General features: G+C 45.7%; 1 protein-coding gene across 1 annotated transcript in view; it reads right to left on the minus strand.

Moving 5' to 3' along the window:
- Window positions 1–7,655: 7,655 nt before the first annotated feature.
- UBAC2 (UBA domain containing 2) overlaps window positions 7,656–24,374 on the minus strand; it is a 695,090-nt gene continuing 678,371 nt past the window's right edge. Inside the window, exon 9 of the mRNA XM_069205081.1 lies at window positions 7,656–8,272. Coding sequence (XP_069061182.1) covers window positions 8,165–8,272 — 108 coding nt within the window. The 3' untranslated portion in view covers window positions 7,656–8,164. The remainder of the gene's footprint in view (window positions 8,273–24,374) is intronic.

The following is a 24,374-nucleotide window of genomic DNA, read 5'->3' on the forward strand; positions in this document are numbered from 1 at the left end:
ATCAATCAGGAATTTGTAAAGCGCACTACTCACCCGTGAGGATTTCAAGGCGCTGAGGTGGAGGCGAGGGGAAAGGGGGAGCAGAGATGGCGGTTCGGGGTGTAGAAGGAGAGCCGTCTGTTGAGGTATTCTGGTCCGGTGTTATGCAGTGCTTTGTGAGTGTGGGTGAGGATTTTGAAGGTGATTCTCTTGTTGATTGGGAGCCAGTGCAGGTCTCTCAGATGGCCTGTGATGTGGCAGTGGTGGGGGATGTCCAGGATGAGGCGTGCGGAGGCGTTATGGATGCATTGCAACCTCTTCTGGAGTTTGGCCATGGTTCCTGTGTAGAGGGCATTGCTATAGTCCAGTTTGCTGCTTACGAGGGCTTGGGTGACTGTTCTGGTTTCGGTGGGGATCCATTTGTAAATCTCTTGGAGCATGCAGAGGGTGTTGAAGCAGGAGGAGGAGATGGGGTTGACTTGCTGGGTCATGGATAATGAGGAATCCAAGTTGAATCCTAGGTTGCGTGCGTGGTCGGTGGGAGTCTGAGCGGCTCCGAGTGGCAGGCCACCAGGAGTCATCCCATGCAGATGGGGTGGAGCCAAAGATGAGGACTTTCGTCTTGTTGGGTTTGAGGCAGCTGTATTTCATCCATTTGGCAATGGCCTTCATTCCTTAGTGGAGTTTGGTCTTGGCGGAGTCCTTGGTGAGGGAGAGGATCAGGTGGGTGTCGTCGGCGGATGAGATGATGTTGAGGTTGTGGTATCAGGCAGTGTTAGCAAGCGGGGCCTGTAGACGTTGAAGAGGGTCGGGCTGAGGGACGAACCCTAGGGTATGCCGCAGATGATTTTGGTGGCCTTCGAGAGGAATGGGGGGAGGCGGACTCCCTGGGTTCTGCCGGTGAGAAAGGAGGTGACCCAGTCCAGGGCTCTGTCACGGATTCCTGCATTGCTGAGGCGTGAGCATAGGGTGTGGTGACAGACGGTGTCGAACATGGTCGAGAGGTCCAGGAGCATGAGGGCAGCGGTTTCGCCCCTGTCCAGTATGGTGATGTTGTTGGTGGCGCCGATGAGGGCCATTTTGGTACTGTGGTTGCTGTGGAATCCCGATTGGGAAGGGTTCAGGGTGCAGTTCTCCTCTAGGAAGTTTAGTTGTCTGTTGACAGCCTTCTCAATGACTTTTGCTGGGAAGGGGAGTAAGGAGATAGGCCGGAAGTTCTTGAGGTACTTTGGGTGTGCCTTGGGTTTTTTGAGATCGTTGATCTCAGAGTGTTTCCAGCTCTCCGGGAAGGTGGCAGACTCGAAGGAGCTGTTGATGAACTTTTGTAGTTGGGATTCGATGACGGAGCTTGCTTTGTTGAGGATTTGGTGAGGGCAGTGGTCAAATGGAGAGCCGGAGTGGATGGTGTTCATGATTTCAATGGTCTCGGTGTCGTTGACGGGGGTCCAGGAGAGCAGGAGGTTGGTCAAAAGTGATTCTGTGGTGTTGGTGGTTGTTGGGGTGGTCTGGGTGCTGAAGCTGTTGTGGATGTTTGCAATCTTGCGGTGGAAGTAGTAGGCTAGGGAGTCGCAGGGGTCTTGAGATGGCGAGATGTCATTGGCGTTGGAGCAGGGGTTGGAGAGTTCCTTCACGATGTTGAGGAGATCCTTGTGGCTGTGTGTGTTGCTGTTGATTTGGTCTTTGAAGGCGGTTCTCTTGGTGGTTCGGATGAGTTGGTGGTGTCTGCGGATGGCATTGTTGAAGGCTGTGTGGTTGTCCAGGTTCTGATCTTGGCTCCACTTTCTTTAGAGTCTACGGCAGGTTTGCTTAGATTCGTGGAGGTCGGCGGTAAACCAGAAGGCCCTTCTGTCGGTGTGTCTGTTGGAGGGATTCTTTATCAGGGCGAGAGTATTGGCACAGGTGTCAATCCATTGCCTGAAGTTGCGGGCAGCTGCGTCAGTGTCGGTGGTGTTGATGGGTGGGTTCCAGGAGAGGGTCGGGATAAGTCGGTCTTTGGTGACCTTGTTCCAACTGCAGTGGGGGTCCGTTGTGGGTGGTGGTGTGTTGTGGGTTTCTTGAAGGAGAAGTGGATGCAGCGGTGATCTGTCCAGTGGAGTGGCTGACGTGATTGCTGGCAAAGAAAATGGGGTCAAGTGTGTGTCCTGCCTAGTGGGTTTGTGTCGTGACGAGCTGTTTGAGACCGAGATTGGAGAGGTTGTCAAGCAGGGTGGCAGTGTTGTTGTCGATGGTGCTCTCGAGGTGGAAGTTTAGGTCCCCGAGGAGTATCCAGTCAGTGGATGCGAGGGCGTGCACGCTGATGAAGTCTGTGATTGAGTCGCTGAAATGCTGTCGGGCCGGGGGCCTGTAGACGAGGATCCCTCGGAGGGTGGTGTTTGGGTAAGTGTGGATCTGGAAGTGCAGGTGTTCAGCGGTGCTGAGGTTGTCTTCGGTGCTGGTCATGATCCTGAGGGTGTTCTTGTGGATGATGGCGAGGCCTCCTCCTGGTTTGTTGGAGCAGTCCCTGCGGGTGATCTTGTAGCCATCCGGGATGGCTATGGCGATGTCAGGCGCTGAGGAAGGGTTCATCCAGGTCTCGGTCAGGAAGGCGACGTCTGGGGAGGCTGAGTCAAGTAGATTCCATAGCTCTACTGCGTGCTTGTGGACAGAGCGGGTGTTGAGGAGGATACATCTGAAATGGTTGCGTCCTGCCTTGGTGGGTGGGTCATTGGAGTGGAGGCTGGTGAAGGTGTAGTTCCGGCAGGAGAAGGGTCTGCGGGGAGGCTTGAAGGTAGGCTGGAAAGCGTCCGCTGTTGAGAGCACAGAGGGTGGCGTCATCGTAATGAAGATGTGCGTGGCGGCAGTGGGGGGGGGCGAGAGCAGGCATGGACAGGCGCAGGCGGGCTTGACTTTGGTGCACCTGCGCATCGGCTGCCATTAACTAGGGAGGTGGGGAGGAGGAGAGGACAGCTGGGAGCGGGGGCAAAAACCAGCGCGAAAAAGGGGGCGGCCGCAGCAGCGTGAGAGAGGAGGGGGCGGGGCCATAGGGGCAGCAGCGGAGGGGGAGTGGGAGCGGGGGAGAGCAGGGCAGCAATTACCAGTATGAAAGGAGCATATAATGAGGGAGACAGACGGAGAGAAGAGCAGGAAGGCGAAGTTGAGATGACAGTGCAAGTGGGTGAAAAGGGAGGTGACGCAGGGCAGTGATGCAGCAGACGTGAACGGGGTATGCAGAGTAATGAATGAGAAAGGCTGAGGTGAATAAGGCAACAATCAGTCAGAATGACAGTGACAGGGCCAAATGTGGGAACAAACTAGGTCAGAACTCATGATGTGGAGTGAGGGTGGATGAACAGGAGAATGAGAGGATGAATGGGGGACTCAACAGAGGAGAAGGGATCGATAATAGGCAATGAACAGGAGTGGGTGAGCAGTAACTGAGATAGGGTGACCACCCATCTGTAAATTTCACGGACCGCCCGTAATTTCGCCCTGCTGTCCGTTGTCCGCGATGAAAGGCTTAACGGACGGCATTTGTCCGTAATTTTAGCCTTTCACCAAAAGGACAACGAACGGCAGAGCAAAATTACAGGCAGATGAGTTTTCCCAGCTGGATTGAAAGGCAGGGAGTCTCCTGTGCTCTGAGGGAGGGAGGGAGGGGCAGACGGATAAGAAAGAGATCTTCTTGCCAGGGCGTCTCCTTCCCTAAAGAAATGCAAATGTGGGCAACTGGTAAATATGCAAATGCAAAGGGGCTTCGAAACCTGCATTAACTTTAATCAAAGGAGTCACTTCAAGCTTTCTGATAACAAAGATATTTTTTTTAGAGATGTACTGTAATGGTGTTCCAAGGTGAGCTGTGGAGTGTGTGGTTTTAATGGACTGTTATAAAAAAATGTTAGTACTAGGTATAAACTGTATATTATTCAAATCTGTATTTTAGAAGGCCTTTTTTTTATTTAACCGAAATGTATTTGCACATTTTGTAGCAGCCTATATTATGATGTAATTGTATTTATATAGCGCTTACTACCCCTGACGAGGTGTCCAATTCATGTTTAAAATAAGGACTTACACATTCACAGTTCTTTCAGGGATTTCGGTACCTCATAGTACTAACAAGCATTGGCAAAGCCAATAGGTCTCGTCTAACCAAGCTTTGTCAATGTGTTTTAGCCATGTTATACACCAGAGTGGCTGCTGTTCAATATGGCTAAAGTTAGTGCACAGTGGTGTGGAGTGGAGTAGAGTGGCTTAGGAGCCGTGGCGTAGAGCCCAGTGGTGCAGAGTACAGTGCAGTTGTTTAGAGTGCATTGGTGTAGAGTGCAGTGGTTTAGAGTGCAGTGGCGTTGGGCAGAGTAGAGTGGCATAGAGTGGCAGAGTGCAGTAGTCTAGCGTGGTGCAGTGGCATTGAGTGCAGAGTAGGTTTGCATGGCATAGAGTGCAGTGAGATAGAGTAGTGCAGAGTAGAGTATAGTGCAGTGGCATGTAGTGGCGTTGGGCAGAGTAGAGGGCATAGAGTGCAGTGGAGTAAAATGACATACAATAGAGTGCAGTAGTGAGGAGTGGTGCAGTGCCATGGAGTGCAGAGTAAAGCAGCATGGCAGAGAATGCAGTGGCGTAGAGTGGAGTAGTGTAGAGTGGTGCAGAATATAGTGCTGTAGAGCGCAGTTGCGGAGAGTGGAGTGATGCACAGTGCAGTGGCATAGAATGCAGTGGCATAGAATGCAGTGGCACAGAATGCAATGGCGTAAAGTAGATTGTTTCACAGTACAGTGAAGTGGCTTAGAGTGGTGAGGTGCAGGGTAGAGTGGAGTTGCTTAGAGTGGCATAGAGTAAAGTGGTGTAGAGTGCTGTGGCATAGAGTGCAGAGGTGCAGAGTAGATTAGAGTGATGTACGTATGTTAAAGAAACACTAAGTACATTTTAAATTTTTTACATTTTGTTTGTGCAATTTACATACCAAATATTTTGAAGATTCTATATGTATTTGACACTTAGGGATAACCCAAATCACTAGTTTGGCTTTTGCTCACCTTCAAAACCATTTAAACACATCGACAAAGCGGGCAATTGCCTTGCACAACCTTGCAAGGGGTCTGGCCCCTGCTCACTTTTCAAAAGCAAGAACAGCAGACCATTGCACCAGAAGTGTTTACCAAGGTGGATGGGTGTTGCTTGTTCAACCACTTGACAGTGCCTCTTCTGTTTCTCTCCTGTGTGCAGAGACAACTCCCCATGTACCCAGTACCTTCTGATAGTCTTGGTGGACCCATCTTGTCTGATTTTAGGAATTGTCCAACATTGCTCTTCTCTTCCTTATTTATCCGGTTCTTAGCAACAACCCTTTGAAACACTTGTTGTGGACGCCCATTTGATTTCAATTTCATCTTCCTCTTTTATTATCTTTGATTGGTAGTCTGGGCTCCCATTTCAGAGATAAATGTAGAGTCCCAGACATACACTCTAGTGCTGTGAGACTGCAGGCAAGTTACGGGCACCTCACATCCTGACATTAGGTGTGAGACTGTTGCTCACGCCATCTGCCCTGACTCATTCATTTTTTTTTAGGTTGAAAGTCCACGGGCGGTTGGGGTGAGCCGGATGATTTTGTTCAATTTGTTTAAACTAGCATAAGGTTAGTTACCTTAATGTTTCTTAAACTGTTTGCCAGGGGTTTTAAAATGTTCAGAAACATAATCAAAATGTTGCTATTACTTTCTCTTCAAGAAAGATTGGGTAGATTTGGGTAAGGGTGATGGCCTTGACACTGGTGAAGGGCCTTAATTTACTACTAAACAAGGACGTACTGTGAAACCTGAATGTAACATACCAGGAGGCGATCACAAAAAGACTACAGTGTTATGTTAAAAAAGAGTAAATAAATGCACCAACAACATAGTGAGGCATGGCCTCTCTTGGGTGTGTCTGTAAAACTGACATTTGATCTTGAATTTTTGTCCTGAATTGTGACCATTTGCCCTGAAGTTTTGTCCTGAATTTTGACCCTTTGTCCTGAACTTTTTACAGTCCTGTCCAGAATTTTCCTCAATGCCAGGTGGTCACCCTACTGTGAGATGACAGAGAAGTCAGGGTGTCAGCATATACTATTCCATGTTCACTTTCATAGATCAAATACTTTTTGCTTTTTTCATTGATCTATAAACTATCCAAACAATGGGTTATGAAGCTAACAGCCATAACCAAGGATCTGAGCGCACTGAACAGAAATGGGACCATGTAATCTTCCATGAAAATGGCTCGGGCTTGAGAGACTGCCCTTCCAACCAATTCCCCAAAGCTCACTCTTTCAGCACTACTACTACTACTACTACTACATAAGGAGTGACACTGTATCACAGCAACATTAAAGATCCTTGGGTGAAGGAGTTTTTTCCCCAAGAGTTTATCATGGACTGAAAGCTAAAACAAGAATGTGACATAGGAATCCCTTCTACAGGGTTCTGCCTATATGTGTTTTTTTAGCAGAGTGTTGCACTGGAGTACTGTGATCTTCATAGTCATAGCATCGAACTGCCCTAATGTATTTATATCTCAAAACATGAGCCAGGATTTGGCATGACCAATTATGAATTAGAGTATGTTTCATTATGTGTTAATTTGGGATATATTACTTTTGGGGATGCAACTGGTTAGGAAAAGCTATATTTTCTAGTATAATAACTGAATTAAGGTTACATTTGGGAAATATTTCACAGGGATCTGTCACTGCTTTTGAAATCATCTACGTAAAGGAATGGTTTCTTATCTATAACCCTAGTTCTCTATCTGGGGTATCTCCATAGAAGTCATAAGTACTGAACACTCCTGCCAGCATACAAGGATCCTGGAGCACTTCTTTAAAATATGTCTTCTAAAGTGTAAAAGCTCGCCTTTCATCAGTAACGCCCAAAGAAATACTTAAGGTATGAAGTTTTGAGTTTTTGCAGCCTACAAGTATGGCTATATTGGCCAATTGCTTCAGAATGTATTTAAGAAAGGGTAGTACATATATACGCCGTTGACAAGGGTAAGAATTTGGATGTAAGGGCAAACATGCTTAAGATTTCTAATAGTGATTTTCTCGTATAAAGAGGAACAATGAAGTATACATAAGAAAGACAAAGAGAGGACCTCTTACAATCAAATAGCTGGTGGTTGCAGGTGGAGGCTGGGACAGATAATTTAGCAGGTTTGTGCTGGTAACAACTTGGAGTGAATATCTTTAGCACAAATGCAGTACATTTATATGGGGGGAAAAACTAGTTCTTCCCCCCCACTCCCGGCCCACCCTTCCAGGACACTCATTGATAAATGACTGAACAGACTCAGGGGTGGAAAGAACAACGTTTTAGGTTGGAGATATTCCAAGGAAGTAAATCTGTAGATTTTCAAGCTCCACAGAAAATTCTAAGTTCAACAGAGAAGAATCACCTAGGAGGAACCACCATTGCACTCACTTTCTAGTCATCTTTATTTCTGACTGTCTCCGGCTCTCAAGTCACACAGAGCCTCCAGAATGCTCCGTGAAGTAAGCTTCAGTGCTTTCAATTCAACATAGCAGGTAATTGGTCTGGGTCCGTTTATTTGCTTCGAGAAGGACGGTGCTTCGAAGCTGGTAGCTGTAGCTTTATTCTCAGGATTGTGATTCGCCATCGAAGACCAAGTATTTCAATGAATGTGCTAATCGACATAACACATGACAAGGTGTTCGAATCTTTATTAGAATTAACCATACAGTAATTGTAATCCCATTCGAACATTTTCAGAATGGCATTTTAAGTTCCCTTTAAACATATATTTATTTATAAACCTAAATCAATACAGTATCAAACCTCATAATATGTGAAAGCAGCATTTGTGTTTTGGTTTTGCAGTACAGTAATTTGTTCTGTCAATAGAATGTATTTTTCCCCACACACCCAATTACGAATGAGAATACAACTCCCAATGTCTATATTAGATATTTTTTTTAAAAGGACGTTTTTCAAAAATAAATATCAACAACCATCTGGAGGTAGGATTTTTTAAATGTACAGGAAGACCAATCATCATTGTGGGTCTATTTTCAACATAGGGAGTAATCCATGTTGTCCGTTATGTGACACATAATCAAATTTCCAATACACCTTCTGCGGCTCTCCTCATATCTGGCAGTTGAACGTCATCCGACAGAAGTTAAGTTATGGTGATACTGTTCCACCAGGTATTAGTGCTGCAGTAGAGAGTTAGAAGCCCTGTTGATGTCGTTGTTAGAAGCCCTCAGTGCTGCTAGTGCATCAGCCCTGGAAAAACCCATGTCCATGAGTTGTGCAACCTAAAAGAGAAGGAAAATTGAAAATGTTTTATGAGTAAGGGCAGTATCAAGATAATGCTTCAAGGAGACATTTTACAGGATTGCTGTCTTTGTGCTCAAGTTCTAAAAACCACAATAAATCTTCTAACCATTATGATCAATCTTTGGCTCTATGAAGCAGCGTTAAAATCATTAGCGGAGTTAGGATTACTGAGGAATTATTTCAAGTGGTTATCGAGTGGTTTAATAGCAAAGAATAGTTTATTTTGGTTAATGAAAACCGTGAACAACAAAATCATGAGTTTAAAATCACATCATAGTCAATGGTAAAGACCTGCATATCAGATAATGTGACTGAATCTGAAAGTCTGCTATTGAGCTGTACTAAAATAAAGCGCTTTAAGTGTTAGCAGATTCATCAGAGTAGTTAGTACTTAATTCTGTTTAAGATTAGAAGTTGGGCTGGCAGAAATTAGAGTGATCTAGCGATGTTTCTAATAATGCTGATTTGGGAATTCGCTTGTCCAGTTACCATTCGAAGAATCAGAGACAAATGGTTTCAATCAATCAATCAATCAAATAACATTTATAGAGCGAGCTACTCACCCGTGAGGGTCTCAAGGCGCTGTGGGGCTGGGGGGGTGCGGGTTATGGGGGTGGGGTAAGGGGGGTCATTGTTTGAACAGCCATGTCTTGAGGTTTTTTCTGAAAAGCCGGAGGTCTTGGGTTTTTGCAAAGGTTGGTGGGGAGGGAGTTCCAGGTCTTGGGGGCGAGGTAGGAGAAGGACCTGCCTCCAGTGGTGGTGCGTTGGATGCGGGGGATTGTGGCTAGTGCGAGGTCGGCAGATCGGAGGTGGTGTGTGGGAGTGTGGAAGTTCACTCTTTCGTTGAGGTAGGTTGGGCTGGTGTTGTGGAGGGATTTGTGTGTGTGGATGAGGATCTTGAAGGTGATCCTCTTGTCTATTGGAAGCCAGTGAAGGAGTTTGAGGTGTGGTGTGATGTGTTCGTGGCGGGGAAGGTCCAGGATGAGGCATGCAGCTGTGTTCTGGATTCTCTGGAGCTTGCATTTGAGTGTGGTGCCGGCGTAGAAGGCGTTACCGTAGTCTAGCCTGCAGGTGATGAGTGCGTGTGTGACGGTCTTCCTGGTCTCTGTGAGAATCAATTTGAAGGTTTTTTCAGCGTGCGGAGTGTGTGGAAACAGGATGAGGTGACTGCACTGATTTGCTGGGTCATGGAGAGGGAGGGGTCTAGGGTGCTGCTGAGGTTGCGTGCGTGGTTTGCGGGGGTGGGTGCAGGGCCTAGGGCGGTGGGCCACCAGGAATCGTCCTATATGGTTTTGTTGGGGCCGAAAATTATGATTTCTGTTTTGTTGGAGTTGAGCTTGAGGTGGTTTGTTGTCACCCAGATGGCGGTGTCAAGGAGTGCAGCGTGGAGGTTGGTTTTGGCGGTGGTGGTACGGTTGTGGGTGAGGGAGATGATGAGTTGGGTGTCATCTGCGTAGGAGAGAATGATGTTTCCGTGTGGACGGAGGATGTTGGCGAGAGGGGTCATGTAAATGTTGAAGAGAGTGGGGCTGAGGGAGGACCCTTGGGGGACTCTGCAGATGATTTTGGTAGCAGTAGAGTGGAAGGATGGGAGGCGGACCTTTTGGGTTCTATCGGTGAGGAATGAGGTGAGCCAGTCTAGGGTTTTGTGGCGAATTCCTGTGTTGTGGAGGTGTGTGCAGAGTGTGTGGTGGCAGACCATGTCAAAGGCTGCGGAGAGGTCAAGGAGGATGAGTGTGACGGTCTCGCCCTTGTCGACTCTGGTTCTGATGTCATCAGTACATGCGATGAGGGTAGTTTCCGTGCTGTGGTTTTTGCGGAACCCGGATTGTGAGGGGTTGAGTGTGTTGTTTTCCTCAAGGAAGTGGGATAGGCGGGCGTTGACTAGTTTCTCTGCGACCTTGGCGGGGAAAGGGAGGAGCGAGATGGGGCGGTAGTTGGAGAGGTCGTCTGGGTCGGCTTTGGCCTTTTTTAGGAGTGCAGTGATTTCTGCGTGCTTCCAGGGGTCTGGAAAGGTGGCGGTGTTGAGAGAGGTGTTGATTATGTCACGGAGCTTGGGGGCGATGGTAGGGCTGGCTTTGTTGAAGATGCGATGGGGGCAAGGGTCGGAGGGGGATCCAGAGGGGATGGAATTCATGTTTTTTTCAGTTTCTTCGTTGGTGGTTGGGGCCCAGGTGGTATGTTGGTTTGGGGGGGTCTGAGTTGGGTGGGTGAGAGGCGTGTATGGTGGGTGGGTGTGGTATGAAACTGTTGTGTATGTCCAGGATTTTGTGGTGGAAATGGTTGGAGAGGGTGTCGCAGAGGGTTTGTGTGTGTGTGTGTGGGGTCTATGTTGCTGGCTTTGGGTTTGGATAGCTCTTTAATGATGGTAAAGAGTTCTTTGCTGTTTTGGGAGTTGTTGTCAATGCGTTCTGTGTAGTGTGCTCGTTTGGAGGTACGTATGAGTTGGTGGTGGGTGCAAATGGAATTTTTGAGGGAGGAGAAGTTGGTTGTAGAGGGTTCTTGTCGCCAGGCTTTCTCCGCTTGGCGGCATTTGCGCTTGGAGTTCAGTGGTGAACCATGGGGCATTCTTGATGTTGTGGGTGGTGCTGTTTTTTCTGAGGGGGATTAGTGTGTCTTCGCAGGTAGTGATCCATTTTGAGAGGTTGTGGGCAGCGGTGTTGGGGTCGTCGGTGTGGGGGGGGGGTTATGCGTCAGTTGGGAGTTTAGGCGTTCTGCGGGGATCTTGTCCCACATGCGTTATGGTGTGGTGTGTTGGTGGTGATGAGTGGGGGGTTTGGCGAAGGAGAAGTGGACGCAGTGGTGGTCCGTCCAGTGGAGTTCGGTGGTGTGGGTGTAGGTTATGTGTTGGCTTGAGGTGAAAATTGCGTCAAGTGTGTGTCCTGCTAAGTGGGTGGGTGCTGTGAGCAGTTGTTTGAGTCCTAGGTTGGCGAGCTTGTCTAGGAGGGAGGAGGAGTTGTGGTCTTGAAGGTTCTCCAAGTGAAAGTTGAAATCACCGAGGAGGATGGAGTTTGTGGAGGTGAGGGCGTGCGTGCTGATGGTGTCGGCAATGCTGTCACAGAAGGCGGGGCGTGGTCCTGGGGGTCTGTAAATTAGTGTACCTCTGAGGGTGGTTGTGTTGTTAATGTGGATTAGGAAGTCCATGTGTTCTGCGTTGTCGATGTTGTCTTGGGAGTTGGTGGTGACTTTAATGGTGTCTTTGTGCAGGATAGCGATGCCACCTCCTGGCTTGTTAAGGCGGTCTTTGTGTTGGAGTTTGTAGCCCATGGGGGTGGCTGTGGCTATGTCGGGCTCTGAGGAGTGGTTTGTCCAGGTTTCCGTGAGGAAGATGATGTCAGGTGTGTGTGATGTGATGAGATCCCTGAGTTCTATGGCATGTTTGTGTAGGGAACGGTTGTTGAGGAGCAGGCAGTTGAGATGGTTGTAGTGGGTGTTGTTGTTGTGTCATAGGATGGTGTTGCTGTGGGTTGTGGTGGTGGTGTTGTGGGGTGTGTTCAGGCTGTGAGATGTTGTGTGATTGGGCCGGTTGGTGGGCGCGGGGCTGTTTGGGTGTTTATGGCATTGAGGTTTTTGTGTTTGGCGGTGGGGGATGCTGGAGTTGGTGTTGGGCGGATGTGGAGCAGGAGAAATGGCAGGTGTAGCAGGTGAAGGGGCCCTGTGTGTGTGTGGGGCTGGATTGGGTGCAGGTGGGGCGAGTTCCTGGGTTGAGGGAGTGGAGGGTGAGAGGGGAGTAGAGTTGTCTGGGGGGGTCTTGGCTGGGGGGGCCAGGAGGCCTGGCGATGGGCGCGGTCCAGGCACGGACGGGCGCGGACGGGCTTGCCTCTGGTGCGCCAGCGGGGTGCCCGCTGCACGCGTCCGCACAGCGCCCGCCATTATGAGGGTGGGGTGGGAGGGTGGAGCAGCTGGGAGGAGGAAGGGGGCCAATGGGTGTGCGCGGGGGCAGGGCCGCAGGGGAGGCAGCGGCAGGGGGATTAGAGACCTGCCAAAGCCAGCAAGGAAAAAAACGGGGAGGGAGGGAGCGGAGCGAGCGCTGGGGGGCAGAAAATACAGAAAGGAAGGAAAAACACGGCACAATACAAAATAACTACGTACACGGAAGTACTAAAAATACCGGAGTGGAAAGTTGAAACACGGCACAATGCACAATGCTAGGTAGCTACACACACAGCAGTTATAGAGATAAAGAGAAGGAGAAAAAACACGGGCAGATGTAGAAGTTTGGAAATACGTACACGGCGACAGAAAAAGCGGCGGAAAAGAGTGTAACACAAAACAAAAGGGTTACTTACACGCTAGTTGGAGCTGCCTACCACTAGGCACCAGGGATGATGCGCAGGCGGGTGCCTGCGGGCGGAGGGGGGCATCGATGGGTCATGGACACGGGGGCAGGCTAGTGGAGCCAAGTGGACTCCTGGCCAGAACCAGATCAGGGAGTCACACTCCCTGACCTGGTGTCTTCACTAGTAGGCCGTCTACATGATTAATGTATTTAATAAATCAAGTCACTATTTGAGGGTGGACGACCCACACGCAGAAGATAATAGCACGACAAGTGCGTATACTGAACAGCTTTAGAATATTTTAGAATCGAAGTCTATGCTCAGATTTCTCCAATTTAATGCAAGTGAATCAAGACTATTAAAGAGCGCAGCTTATATAATAAGAACCAGAGGTTTGCAATGAATATGTTTAAAGAACCCTTAATTATTGACAAAACTGAATGGTAAACCAAATAAATATTTTAAATAAAACCTGCATAAAAGTGGCAACCAGTAAGCCATGCATCGGGGTAGAAGATTTGACTATGACTTGTGTTTAAATCTTTTGAATAGGTTTTAAAGCAGGAAAAGGATACAATACAGCATACATGTGCAAAGCTGTTCACAGAAAGAACATGTCAACATTAGACAACAGTGAAGACGAGCACCATATAAGTTCACAATACGCTCAACGGATTCGAAGGTTGCATCAAAGAAGACAAAAAAAAACAAAAGAAGTGGGGAAACGTATGAGTGTTGCAACCGCAATTAAGGTTGCAAGGGGCAGAAAAACAAATTTGTGGGAGGTGGGGCGGGGCGGGTGAGTTAGAAGGAAAACAGGAACAATGAGAAATATAACCTGGATGGTGAAGCTCACAGCAAAAAGCCAGCAGTGAAAAAGGAAGAGTGGACAAGGGATTTGTGGCGGGGTAGCAGAGCCCCCAGTGACCAAGGCAATGAGTCAGCAGCCAACAGTAAAAGTGAGCGGGGGCAGCAACCATGCATACGAACAAGCCCCGAAGGACAAAGTCGGGAGAGGGAAGTATCGATGGGGAGCTGCCTAACAGACCAGGGCCTAGGGGGGAACCAGCCTGTAACAGTGCTTCACAAAGTGGACTATGACTTGACCGTGTGAAGTAAACTTTGCAGATGCTTCTCTAGGGCGTAAGGATTTCATAGCCAAGGGGTGGTATAACAGAAAAACTTCTTACACCTATTTCGCTGGAAACGCAAGGTAGTAAATTTAACTGCAATTTAAAAGAAGTTTGCATAGCCAACTTGGGAAATGTTGATTGCTTTGTGTACCTAGTAAGGGTATGTATGTATGTGTGTGTATCATATATATATATATATATATATATATATATTTTTTTTTTTTTCTTATATGCAGTGAGTAATGTGCTATTTGTTACCATTTCTGAGTCTGGGAGATGAAGAACACACACACACAAACATATATATTCATTTTTAGAGGATGTAAAATGGACAGTAGCTCTCTGCAGTTAAAGAGCTGTTTATATTCAACAGCTGGCACTTTAGAACTCTTCATAAGAAAAACTGTTCACTCCAAGAGCTCTGAGGTCCAATTCCAGTTTGCTTTTTGGCTCCGTTGTCTAATATCAAGCGTTAATTATTAACCAGCTCAGTGGTACTGCTTGGAGTTGAAAATGCGACCTTCAGGTTACACAAATATCTTTGCAATAGATTAATTAGTTAATTGAGTTATGTTCCTTATCATATCATAAATCATCCTGTTCTGTACACGTAAAAACAATATTTTTTTACACTTTTTATCTCATAACGTTATACTAACACTTTCATACCATTCTAGGAACAGCCTACGGACATGCTCTGAAGGTTCTGCACCACAGCCAATTAGTAATGCTGAGAGGCACTATGCTGCAGCTACATCCCCGAGTTGGGCATCACAAATGCTGTGATAAGGGTGGCGGAATGCATACTTGAGAATGGGAGCCAGTCCCTGCCATTTACACTGTGTCCACAGAGCTCTATTTGAACCTGGATATGAGTCACAACAAAAGCATTTATCCAGAGGCATAGCTACCATTGGTGCAGTGCACCATGGTCCAGTGCTCTGAGGGGCTCATTGAAGCCAAATGACTGCTTGATTTTTTTTACCCCAATAAAATCCAACAAGACGATTCTCTTTGCTTGCACTAGGACCCATAGCATTCTTAGCATGCTAATGCACTTATCTCAGACTTCCTAGTGCTCTTGGAGACACAGGGATGGGGAGGCAGAAGCATGAGCAGGAATGTAGCAAGCTGGTGCAGGTCACCAAATGTTCAATCGTGAAGGAGGACGACCTGCAGAGCTTTAAAGGGGTAGTTCTGTCAGGAAAGGAGGTATGATGCCACCAATCAGGTGAGAGACAGCAGGGGAAATGCAGTGGCCACACCTTGCTAAAAATAAGCCTTGTGTGAGAGACTTCCAGGATGGCAGCGTTCCCCTCCATCACTGTTAGACCCACGGCTACCATCTTTACTAGACAACTGTTGGATGAGGAATCAGCAACAGGGACACTGATGGGCTCTCCTTTTTCGTTAAAAGGTATAGAGGGGCCTCAGTGTTCATGCAGTCACCGTGGAGGGGTATGGGCCACAAAAGGGGAGAAGCTGCTGAGCTGAAGCTGCAATGAGATACTGATGGGCTTTACATTTTCTTTAGCAATATCCCTATGGTTCTAATCTCTAGGTTATCAGAAACAGAAGGAAAAGAGGGTGGGCTTTCTTCATAGCTCACAGTGAGCAAGATGAACAGCCGAAAGGCTTCTGTGTTATTGAACCATTAAAGTACATGCACTAGAAAAGACTCCAAGGAGTGCCCATGCTGATTTCGTTCGAGGAGCTGATATATATAATATATATCTAAAGAACAAAGGTGCTGCAGACAGGTAGCGCGCGCATGGAGGGCAACATAATTTAAAGACGATAGTGAGGTATACAGGGAGTGCAGAATTATTAGGCAAGTTGTATTTTTGAGGATTAATTTTATTATTGAACAACAACCATGTTCTCAATGAACCCAAAAAACTCATTAATATCAAAGCTGAATATTTTTGGAAGTAGTTTTTAGTTTGTTTTTAGTTTTAGCTATGTTAGAGGGATATCTGTGTGTGCAGGTGACTATTACTGTGCATAATTATTAGGCAACTTAACAAAAAAAAATATATACCCATTTCAATTATTTATTATTACCAGTGAAACCAATATAACATCTCAACATTCACAAATATACATTTCTGACATTCAAAAACAAAACAAAAACAAATCAGTGACCAATATAGCCACCTTTCTTTGCAAGGACACTCAAAAGCCTGCCATCCATGGATTCTGTCAGTGTTTTGATCTGTTCACCATCAACATTGCGTGCAGCAGCAACCACAGCCTCCCAGACACTGTTCAGAGAGGTGTACTGTTTTCCCTCCTTGTAAATCTCACATTTGATGATGGACCACAGGTTCTCAATGGGGTTCAGATCAGGTGAACAAGGAGGCCATGTCATTAGATTTCCTTCTTTTATACCCTTTCTTGCCAGCCACGCTGTGGAGTATTTGGACGCGTGTGATGGAGCATTGTCCTGCATGAAAACCATGTTTTTCTTGAAGGATGCAGACTTCTTCCTGTACCACTGCTTGAAGAAGGTGTCTTCCAGGAACTGGCAGTAGGACTGGGAGTTGAGCTTGACTCCATCCTCAACCCGAAAAGGCCCCACAAGCTCATCTTTGATGATACCAGCCCAAACCAGTACTCCACCTCCACCTTGCTGGCGTCTGAGTCGGACTGGAGCTCTCTGCCCTTTACCAATCCAGCCACGGGCCCATCCATCTGGCCCATCAAGACTCACTCTCATTTCATCAGTCCATAAAACCTTAGAAAGATCAGTCTTGAGATATTTCTTGGCCCAGTCTTGACGTTTCAGCTTGTGTGTCTTGTTCAGTGGTGGTCGTCTTTCAGCCTTTCTTACCTTGGCCATGTCTCTGAGTATTGCACACCTTGTGCTTTTGGCCACTCCAGTGATGTTGCAGCTCTGAAATATGGCCAAACTGGTGGCAAGTGGCATCGTGGCAGCTGCACGCTTGACTTTTCTCAGTTCATGGGCAGTTATTTTGCGCCTTGGTTTTTCCACACGCTTCTTGCGACCCTGTTGACTATTTTGAATGAAACGCTTGATTGTTCGATGATCACGCTTCAGAAGCTTTGCAATTTTAAGAGTGCTGCATCCCTCTGCAAGATATCTCACTATTTTTGACTTTTCTGAGCCTGTCAAGTCCTTCTTTTGACCCATTTTGCCAAAGGAAATGAAGTTGCCTAATAATTATGCACACCTGATATAGGGTGTTGATGTCATTAGACCACACCCCTTCTCATTACAGAGATGCACATCACCTAATATGCTTAATTGGTAGTAGGCTTTCGAGCCTATACAGCTTGGAGTAAGACAACATGCATAAAGAGGATGATGTGGTCAAAATACTCATTTGCCTAATAATTCTGCATTCCCTGTACATGATTGCCTTAAAAAATACCATAAATTTATCTTAGAGGCAAAGAGAATGCACTTTGCTTCTAGGACAGAAGCAGTTAAAAATGATTCTCACGCAGTTCTCTAAATTTCCAAAGATTCTCTTTAGGCCCAAAGCTGTACACCTGTTCTTGACTTGTCACAAGAATTGTGTGAAAGGTTGGCCAAGTTCTTTGACCAGAAGATCAACACCATCTTTGCTGGTTTTACTCCTAATACGAACTCTGAAGCTGCTGGAAAAAAAGGTCTTATTGGAAGGTCCTGCAGCGCCCTCTCTCTCCGATTTCAGTTCGATAACTTTGGAGAAGTTCGAACAGGCCATTAGGTACTGCAATTCGGGTCCCCCATTAAACCCTTGTTAACCAAAGATCCTAAAAAAGTCTATCAAGGTCAATAGTCCAAATGTGACGTCCATATTCAAGTGCTCCTATCGGCTTCTGTCCCTGATACATGGGGGCTCTCCATCCAGGTTATATCTTAGGTAAACCACTACTAAAAAAAAAAAAATCAAATACCTGCCCAACGGCCCTGTCCAGTTTTAGACAGATCTCTCTGTTACCAGTGTTAGCAAAAGTCTTGCAGGAAATAGTTAATCAGCAACTTGAGTATTTTTTTTTTTAATAACCACAAACCATCCTCCACTTCTTTCAAGCCGTTTTCAGGCCCAAACAATCTACAGAATTTGCATTGCTGTAAGTTTCAGAATCTCTAAAAATCCTAGATAGTGGCAAATACGTGGTACTGATTCTGTTGGATATGTCGGCAGCTTCTGACATGATTTGTCACAACATTCCTCGACAACCCTCCTATACCTGCCAAGATACAAAGGAATTTAGGTGTTAAGTTGGACAGTGCTTGATCTTTTCATCAACAGGCCAACTCGGTCCAGAGACCTGCTTCTTTGTAATCAAGTCCCGGAAAAAGCTTTTAGTTTTTTTTCTCTTTCAGCAAGAAAGACAGTTGCCCACGCCTTGGTCACTTCATGACTTGACTATAGTAATAGTCTCTCTTTGGGATTGCCCAAATATCTAATCAAGAAGCTGCAAGACGTTCAAAATGCCGGAGTCAGACTGACTCCAAAACGCCCTCGTACCAGCTCTACTGTTGAAAGTTTACAGCACCTTCACTGGCTTTCTGTTGATAAACTGATTTTATTTAAATCCACAACTATGGGTTACAAGGCAGTTCATCAAATGGTACCTAAGTTTCTTTTAGATTGCTTTGAACCTTGTGCCCCCACACACAGAGAGTTATGATCCACCAATAACAGATTGCTAAGGATTCTCAAAATCAGGGGTACAAACTAGAAGGGGTAAATCTATTTCGGTGCTGGGGACAAGGCCCTGGAACGATCTAGAGCGTACGGTCAAACTAGCTCCCAAAATTTGTGTTATTAGAAAGCTTCTAAAAACCTGACCTTTTTTCCTGCTTTAATTTATGTTTTCCTTTCCTCTTCTTATCTTCTAGTAGTGATCGGACACGTTTTGTTTGTTCTCAGACTGTAGTGCATTGATACCCATTGGGATGATTGTTTGCCCTTTATAAATGAACATTTAAATTTACATATCTGTATCTATATATATATATATATATATATATATATATATATATATATATATATATATATATATATATAAAATGGTCGCCACTGCGTAGCTATAGTTAGGATTGTGTTTCCATAGGAAATGCATTTTTTGTGTTGCTAGTAACTTTGGCGTTGTTTAACGAATCTCCGCACAACTTTCCCAAAAAAGTGCTCTTTTTTTGTCTAGTTTGGGTATGGAAAGTTTTGGAGTGATCCATCAAGCGGGGGGTAAAAAAAAGTTGGGGGGGGTCTCCATTAATTTTCCCATACGAACTTTATACACAGCTACAGCCTAAACTGCTAAACGGATTTACACAAAATCTGGCAGAAAGATAGATTTAGGTCCAGAAGGTGTGCTTGTTGTGTTTTGGTATAAATCAGCTCAGTAGTTTGTAAGCAATTCATGCTAAAATGTTTTGTATATCTAAGGAGGTGGAGGCACAGTGAAACCCGACAGATCTCAAAGTGAGATCTGATTGGCTGCTATCACCTCAACCAGTTTGTGGTGGCAGCCATCTTAGGACTCGGTCCCGAGCCCTAAAAAAATGCAAAAAAAAAGCCAGAGCGGGGCAGGGCCCCTAGGCGTGGTGGTGGGGTCCTAAAGGGACCACACCTGGGGCCCAAAAATCTTTTTTTTCATATTGTCACGAATTTGCAGGGGATCCACAAATATGTGGCAAAATTTTAAAAAGAGACAATCATGGTCTCTTGCCGTTTGCTTTAAAAGCCCCCAGGTGGGCCAGGTACTTGGGGAATGCGGGGGTGGGGACATATTTATATTTGAGGGAGCCGCGTGTGCCCCCTTCCTGCACAGATTTCGGCCCCAGGGATCCCATTCTCCAGGGACGGGCCACATAGTGAAGTGGGTAAGTGGCCCTTCTCCCTGGGTCGTTTCTGGACCTAGGAACCCCATTCCTCGGGGCCCAGCTATGCAGTTAAGGGGGAAGGGGGATGCGCCTCCCCGCCCTGAGCCACTAATGACCCTGAGGACCCCATCCTCATGGGCCAGTTCATATGCTAGGGCCCGAGGTGTCCACCCTTGTGGCATAGTGGTTTCCCTGCCCGCACTTGCGCGGGAATGGAAACCTGTGTTATAGTTAGTGTTATTTCAAGTAACTATACCTTGTGTCCTAAGGGACTATAAGTTGCGCCCTGACCATGCACTGCTAATTACTCTACATACTGCATCATTCATTACATCTTTCTTGACATAATTGATAATATCATTGTGAATGGCGGGGGCAAGAGTTATTGTTATCTCAGTTAATTATAACTCACACCCTAAGGTAATTATAACGGGTGAATTCTACTGGTTCGTAGAGTTTAAAATTGAATATTTCACCTAACTATAACGATACTTTAAACTCTCAACTGTGGAATGAAAAGACTGAGATGCTTCTGCTCTCCACGCCCACATACTGGCAACGGCCAGATTGATCTGAGGAAGGGAAATCTTTTGGACCAAAAGTGTAGGGAGGGTGGCAGAAAGCCTGAAAAAGGTAAAGGTAGAAACCACGTAGAGTCAAATAGGGCTGCCAAGGTAAACGGCCGGAACAGATACAGGGCTTCTTAGGAGCAACCTGCTAAGCATCCTTAAAGCGCTCTAAAGCTTCGTAGAGGCAGTAAGCACTATGAAAACGCACATATCATAGCAACAACATGGAGAGCACAGGAGAAGGCTGGCATCAATATACTGTCCCTATGTTATGAACAGGTTGAAAGGGAAGAGGGGGTAGGCCTAGAACCGATATAGGGGCCAATGTTAGGACAACAGTAGAGTGCAAAGGAAAAGCTTAGGACTACATGGGGATTTGGAAAAGAGCAGCCGGGGTCCTTGCCCTGAACAGTCACTTTGAAGAAAAACACTATTAAAATTAACACAAAGTGCTCTGAGGCCAAGCTAGGGTGTTTAAAAATTGTTTTCAAAATATCAAAATGTATTTCTCTGCGACTGAGTTTCATGCAGGGTCTTCTGGTTTGTGCTGAACTGTTGTTATAATGTGAAGTTCTTTTTAAAAATCAAATACAACTCAAAGTCTGGCAATTATTTCCTAATTAAATACAGCTTTCTTATTGTGCTGTTTTTTTGTAGCAGTTCTATAGTGTTAAAAAACATACCGGAACAGTATATCAAAACATGCACTGTCCTTTATGTGTTGTATTTAAATATTCAAATCTCTCCCTGACTGTATCAATTCAATGCAAAGAATTGGCGTGAAACAGAAACAAATATGTCGCCATATGTGTGGAAACACCACATGCGTTGTTAGGCTGTTTTAGTTAGCTGTTTAATACGTAGCATCCACACATCCCCTAAAGGAAAAAACACAGACGTGGCTCCTCTGTTAGGGAGGAGGCGCGTCACCCCCCCCCCCTCACCACCAGCAGCAGCTGCTGCAAACCCTTTAACAAATGAAACAATAACAAATCATTTTTATTATCGTTTTGTTTGTTAAAGGGGAAGGGCTTTGGGGATGAGGACAATAAGGGGAGTAAATCATGGGCTGGTCAAACATACATGCGTAGTAGGCTCTCTCTAGCCCAGCAACACAGTTGCTGGACTGGAGAGAGCAGGCACATGCTCCCAGTCTGTCTAGGAGTGCCCTGGCTTGGTGCTCCCAGCCAATCCCAATGCTGCTTTGGGCACGGTGGTGGCGGCGGTGAAGCAGGTGATTTAAAAAAAAAAAAATGAAAAAACAAACGTGACAAACAAAAAGAACATGGATGAAGCAACAAAACAAAAACATGTGAAGCTAAATATCTTTAAACAGGTTGTTTTTAAACATAATATTGTGCAAATGTTTGCACTGTTTCTCTGTCTGCTGCGTATGTTGTTGCTGCAGGCAGTGTTCACTAACTTTTAAAAGTACACGCAGCCAATTTCCTGCAGTGCTTTGATACGTCTGTGAAACCTAACGAGGTGAAACAAAAATCCTCCTAAAGCCATCTGGGGGCGAAAAACAAAATGAAACCAATTGCCGCTGTGAAATGAAATTAAAAGAAATGAGTGACAAGGGAATCAACCAATGGTAAGCAATCAGTGGGCTATAAGCTTTTTTAGATTTTTTTAAAGGACAACAGACATACATGTGAAACGCATTTGCTGCCTCAGACAGGACCTAAAAAGGGAAAGGCTGCATTAGACCGCATCTTTCCTATTTTCACCAATCAGCTGTTCATGTATACTTTTCAGTGGTGGCTGGTGACTGAAAGCAGTGGTGGGGCACAAATACAAGACGGAATTGCACCATGTGAGAGAGCCTCACTACCCACGTATTTCCATTCACCTACTCACCCACTGCCTTTGGTCACCTACCCATTTACTCATCCACATTGTCATCCACTGCCATTCAAACAACTCTTATACACAGACACCCACATTTTCTCAGCCACTCTGTCAAGCCCTGCAAACACATTCAAACAAACACACATTGCCTCACCCATCCGGTATCCAGCAGTTTCAGTGATGAGAGGTACACGTTTATTTGAGCTGCAGATTACATGTTTAATGTGACATATCAAGTCATTTGTCTGCAGAAGAAATAAAACAATAACTAGCCATGATAAATTACTGGAACCATTACTGCCTTTGAGAGAAGAAATCACCTACAGAGGCAGTGAAAGGTGAGGACAGCTGAGAGAACATATTTTTTTCTTATTGTCTGTAAAAAAGATAGAGCTCCAACTTACTTGTGTGCAGGGTTGTCTTTGGCATATTTATGACTTGAGGCCTTCAGGTCACACTCCTGTCTACCAGAGCGCCCTGGGTGGAGTTATTTGTTGTATTTATTCCATTTCTCTGCCACAGACTGCTTGTAATGCAGGAAAAATTTATTTTCTTTGCGCAATACCACATTCTTTTAATAAAATGTGACCTCTGGTACGTAGACCCTTCTGATCACACCCTACCATTTGAGTAAATAGGAAAGGGTGGAGAATAATATCGGAGTGACATGAAGTTTTAAGAAACCCGGCCTAAACAAAAAAGACTCCAGGTTGTTTACTACAAGGGCTTCTGGTGGAGGAGGAGATAAGCCAGGGATGTCACTGCGTTCTGAGAAAACGTAAGGGCTTTGCATGGACAAGCCCTGTCAGCCCTACTGTGCAGCTTTCAGCCACATACAGACACAGGCGCAGTGGGGCTTTTCAAAGTGCACAACTTAAACTCGGAAAATGTTGTGCAGAAAATGTTTTACTTTCATCATGTAATTAAATATATGCTTCACTAGCGAGGCCAGAAAAGGCTAGGGGCGCAGCCCCTTAGTCCTTGAACACCAGCCGCCCCTGATACGTTTACAGTGGCATTTGAAAGTACAAGTTAATTTGTCTTGGGATCAAAGGCAGTGTTTTAAATGTTATCTGGTATCAGAGAAGTGTGTATGCTCATCAAACGTACTTAAAGTCTTGTGATTGTAGACTTTTAAGCAATGTGCATTATTTCTTGCAAATGTATATATATATATTTCAGAGCTGGCTTGGGTGATGTTTGCGATGATGCAGATTCTGAATGATGGTGGGTGCATTTGTTGATTGTGATTCCTACCCCTAAGATTTTTCTGACGTTCATAATGTGTCAATAACAAAGCACTATCCCACAAGAGCAGTATTGAGTGGTCTGAGAACTAACGTGGGTGACAACTTCTCCATCCCATCCAGTATATTGATATACCGAAAGAATGAATATAAATACTGTGAACAGAAACGTCGTCCGTAACAAGCTGACAGCACATGGAACACAATCACAGTTGGGATAGGTACTTATAGCGGTGGATACTGAAAAACAGTGGATGGTAAATGAGGGAGCTGCCATTATGTGAATAAAGTCAAATAAATTTTTTCAGAGTAAAATATGAAAAGCTTTCTGGATGGTGGGCGGGCACGTGTTTGACAGACTTATGAATCAAAATCTGTATCCTTTAACCATTTTGGTTCTTGATCTGAAGGAGATGGTCTTTTAGAGCAGTCTTAAATACATAGAAAGAAGGTGTAGTCCTTACACTGGGAATAATTTCCAGTAAAAGCAACAGAGGAGACTGAAATATCAGAATAAGGATGAAGTATTATGAGGCTTGAGAATTAAAAGGAGATTGTGAATCGTGGAGCTCAGGTATCCTGGACAGACCAACGATGCGATGGAGGAGGTTCACCGTAGGTGGTTAGACTGTGCATGGTCTTGAATATCAGAGTAGAAACATGTGCTCCTATTTGTGGCACACAGGAACCTGGCCTGGTGTCGACAGGAAAAAGGGGAAGTGTGCCTGGAGTGACTGAAAAGCTGGAGGAGAAACTGGGTGTTATTGAACGCCGTAAAGAGGCAAAGGCAATGTAAGAAAACCCCGTTTTGGTGGGCCAAGATGCTGAACATTACACATGTGTGAGGGTGGTTTTTTTTTATAGACTAAGCACTATTGGGAAGATCTAGGAATAAGACTTGCTCGAGACCGTGAAGAGAAAAGGGCACACCATTCACAGGTCATGGTCCTCGCCACACATCTCTTCCCTTTGGGACAGAACCCAAGGGTCAAAACTTGCACCATGCCTAGAGGTGATCTTACTGGGTTGCTTCTCGGAAGCAGAACGTCCTTCTACATGACCAAAAGGAGAAAATAATTTTGCATTTGCTCATGACTGCGAAGCAGGAAATTCTTAACAAATGGGGGGCGAATATCATCCTTCTGAAGGAGACTGGTA

This window comes from Pleurodeles waltl, chromosome 8, assembly GCF_031143425.1.
Source record: "Pleurodeles waltl isolate 20211129_DDA chromosome 8, aPleWal1.hap1.20221129, whole genome shotgun sequence".
Lineage (NCBI taxonomy): Eukaryota > Metazoa > Chordata > Amphibia > Caudata > Salamandridae > Pleurodeles > Pleurodeles waltl.